This window comes from Morone saxatilis, unplaced genomic scaffold (genome assembly GCF_004916995.1).
Source record: "Morone saxatilis isolate NCDOM2014 unplaced genomic scaffold, NCSU_SB_2.0 Contig23, whole genome shotgun sequence".
Lineage (NCBI taxonomy): Eukaryota > Metazoa > Chordata > Actinopteri > Moronidae > Morone > Morone saxatilis.
This window is the reverse complement of record NW_023339796.1, coordinates 853,384-856,814: the sequence shown is the minus strand read 5'-3', so window position 1 is coordinate 856,814 and position 3,431 is coordinate 853,384. Positions and strand designations below refer to the sequence as shown.

Below are 3,431 nucleotides of genomic sequence, written 5' to 3'. Positions count from 1 at the left end.
TGTCTTTTAACCATTTTCAAAATGTGGTTTTCTTTTTAACATAGATTAGCCTAGCATGTAGCATATCTAAGTACAGTAAAGGAGGAAGTTGACTGTGGTACCAAAAGGGGGCGGGGCTTAAGACGTGTCAATTATTACATTTTTAGTTTGATAATGCCTAATTTGCATATTTAAATATAAAATAAAAGACAAAACACTAATGATAATTGTGTTAAATTGAGTGATCAGCTGGGGGAAGTTTCATGCTGATATCTATTAGTTAAAATATTTCCTCACCTATAAAGTGCGTCTGAACGTCCCTTTACAGGAACTGTGGGAGTTCAATGTGAGCCTGCTCTACAATTACTGAGATTTATAAACCAGAATCAGGTGAACACGCAGCTTTATAAATCTGACAAAGAGAATACGTTAACATCTTTAAGTCTTCAGAGTTTAATGCTTCTGGTCCGTCTGGAGGTTTAAAGCCCGAGCTTACGTTGACATGCAGAACTGAGCCTCCCTTCACAATAAATGTCAGCAGATAAATACCGCTCAACTTCTGCTGACACTCTAGGTCATTTCTCTTTTATTTACATCAACACTTTTCTGGATTTACTAGAGAAAGGCTCTCGCTCTGGACAGCTGCCATTTTGGAGTTCAAAGCCGGGAAATGAGTTGAGCGGCTGTAATAAACTCTCTTCATAAACGTATCAGAGTGTCAGAGTCAGAAACAGGTTTGATGACGCAGCAGCTTCTGACAGCCTTTTATTTGCTCTAAATCTGACTCCTCATCCATCACAACCCCTCTCTGCCCCCGACTCAGCAACGAGCATCATCTTCATGAATCCACAGCAGCCTGTGATCACATGAATCACTCTGTACCGCTGACAGATTAGTATGTTAGCAGGCAGCGCGCGAAGACATGAAGATGCAGGAGGATTTTATCCTGATAAAGAGGGCAGAGGGAGCAGCTTTTGCTTTATAAAAGTGCAGAGAAAAGGGGAAAAAGGTGAGTTTCTCAGTGTTTTTTGGCTACTGTGATCTTCTGTTTGGCTGCTTGTGGTGAATAAACACATTCAATATACTCTCAATAGTTCAAATTCACTAAAAGCATGGTGAAAATCGGCTTCCTGTTGAATCCTGTACACATACAGGTGAGAAAATGACATTAAAAATAACCTTTCTGTGCTGAAAACACATTCGTCTGTGCAGAGAGATGCCACTCCAATAACAACATTTGGTCATTTGCATAAACACTTTAAATGTTTTCCTGACAGGAAACCTCTTGTGTTTGTTGAATAATGATGACCACCCCAAAAACAGATCAGTAGGGGCAGTATGACATTGTCCCTCAGAGAGGTGGTCTGGGTTTCAGTGACTTTCTGATGCACATTAAAACACATCTGGTTGTGTGTGATCATTAAACTCTGACACAGACAGCTGGACAGAAGCAGCACGCCAGTAAATTACACCAAAACTATTTTGGTACAAACATTTAGACGCCAAATTACAGATAACCCTCATTTACTCACCAAACAGAATATCTCCTAACATTTGGTGGATGTTAATACGGTTCGACTCCACCATGTTTTAAAAAGCACTTGTTTTCAGATTGTTAAATAGTTCTCAGATGAGCAGGTAGGGTTACGGGAAGATGCCTTAATGCATATACAGCAAAGTTCGAGCAGCTCCAGCAGCTGTGACTTTGCAGAGTGTGATGTTCACAGTCTGGCTGAGCGCCGGCAGCGTGCGAGAGGAGATCTTTGACTTCTTACAGTGAGAAACCAGAGCTCTGAAACCCTCCATCTAAATATATCTCTCACCTTTACTCACCATAAGAAACAGGATTTAAACTCATTAATATTTGCGCTGGTGAAGGCTTCAAGGTCACTGGTTAGAATCCCCAAACTGTCGGGATTAAGAAATGTTTCCTTGCCAACTGCTGCCGCAGTGCCCTTGAGCAAGGACCTTCAGTGGCTGACAGCAGCAGTCTGTGGTTAAACTGGCCACCTTCCAGTATGAATGTGTGAGGAATGAAACTGAGCCCGGAGCTGTGGGGACTTTTCCTGAAGAAACTAAAGTTAATGTACAAACACGAGTGTGGAGGGCTGCCCCGACTGAAGAGTCTCCTCATCATCAGCCGTTAGATAAAGTCGGGTAGACGTTACACGTTTATTATATTAATGTAATTATTTAAATATATATATATGAACAGCTGCCTGTTAAATAGTAACAGAAACAGTGGTAATGATTCTGAAGGTGTATCTAAATCTTTGCTGCTGCCCTTTAGGAGGTTTAGAAAGTTCAGAGCGCAGCAACAACATACTCAAAATGAAGTGTTTCCTAATCCTAAAGGCGATCAACTAATCTGTTTAAACCTCCTCAGTGTACCTTTCCTTTGACGCTGACTCTGGCGTACGTCGGCTGAACGTCCACGTCTATCAGGGAGGTGTCCATGTGTCTGTGAGGGGAGCGGAGGTCAGTTTGTACAAAGAGACACAGAAGTTACATATTTTACACCTGAAAGTTCATATTTCAGTATCAGAATCGCTGACACATGAATCTCCAAAGAACACATATATGTTATATATATTATGGGATAAACCAACAAGCCAAAATAGTTTAATATCAATTAAAAACCCCAATAAAGAAAGTGCTCATTGATCCTACCTGTAAACTGCCAGGTCTAAGACGATGGTGTTGTTTTCTTCGTCTTCGGTCAGAGAGAAATCCAGCCTGTGTGCACAGAGAGAGAATACCGCCTTAAAAAACCTCTCTAAATGTTTGTACTGTAAGCAGTTGGAGTGTTTCTCACTGTATACTCAAACACTGCAACTTCCACTTCAACTTTTATAACGACTCTAATAATAATTAGATAATTCCACCTCTTTAATCTTCAACCCTTCGACTGCTTTCAGCATCTTTAACCTAACTGACTGGTTGTTACTCTTTAACTGACACTTCAGCTGTCTGCAGCAGCTGGATCGTGTCTGTTCCCAGTTGAATTTGGAGGTGAGGGTCGATGGCGATTATTCCTAATAAAGTTTGAGGGCAAATTACAGGAGCTTCACGGGCGAAACCCGATGGCCTTGAACCCGGGAAAACATGAGTGTTGGCAGGTCTGCAGCCTCTGACAGCTCAACCAAAACTCATTCAGTATTGTCTAATAATAAATGTTGTGTTCGAGGGGCATCAATCTCCAGAACGTGAACGTGTGGAAGACACTGTTAACATTAGTGATGTTTTGCAGCGAGCCGTACAGTTCCCGTCTGTGGAGTGATGGATCACACAGAGGATGCATTCCTGACCTGAGAGCGTCCTCCGCTCATATTACAAATGAAATCAGCCGTGTTTTAAGGCCTCGACCCCCCGTGGCCTTGCTCTGGATATAAACCTCTGGCTAATGGAGGGAGACCGGGGTGGCCCGCGGCTATCAGGTTGCCCCCCCCCCC

At 42.3% G+C, this 3,431-nt stretch overlaps 1 protein-coding gene across 2 annotated transcripts in view; it reads right to left on the bottom strand.

The window, feature by feature from the left end:
- The window catches only part of lrrc6 (leucine rich repeat containing 6), a gene marked incomplete at its 5' end in the record, with an annotated part of 15,513 nt that extends 12,798 nt beyond the window's left edge, over positions 1-2,715 (bottom strand). For both annotated transcript variants that reach the window (XM_035671195.1, XM_035671196.1), the window contains 2 exon segments: positions 2,371-2,440; positions 2,650-2,715. In XM_035671195.1, coding sequence (XP_035527088.1) covers positions 2,371-2,440; positions 2,650-2,715 — 136 coding nt within the window.
- Positions 2,716-3,431: the final 716 nt, after the last annotated feature.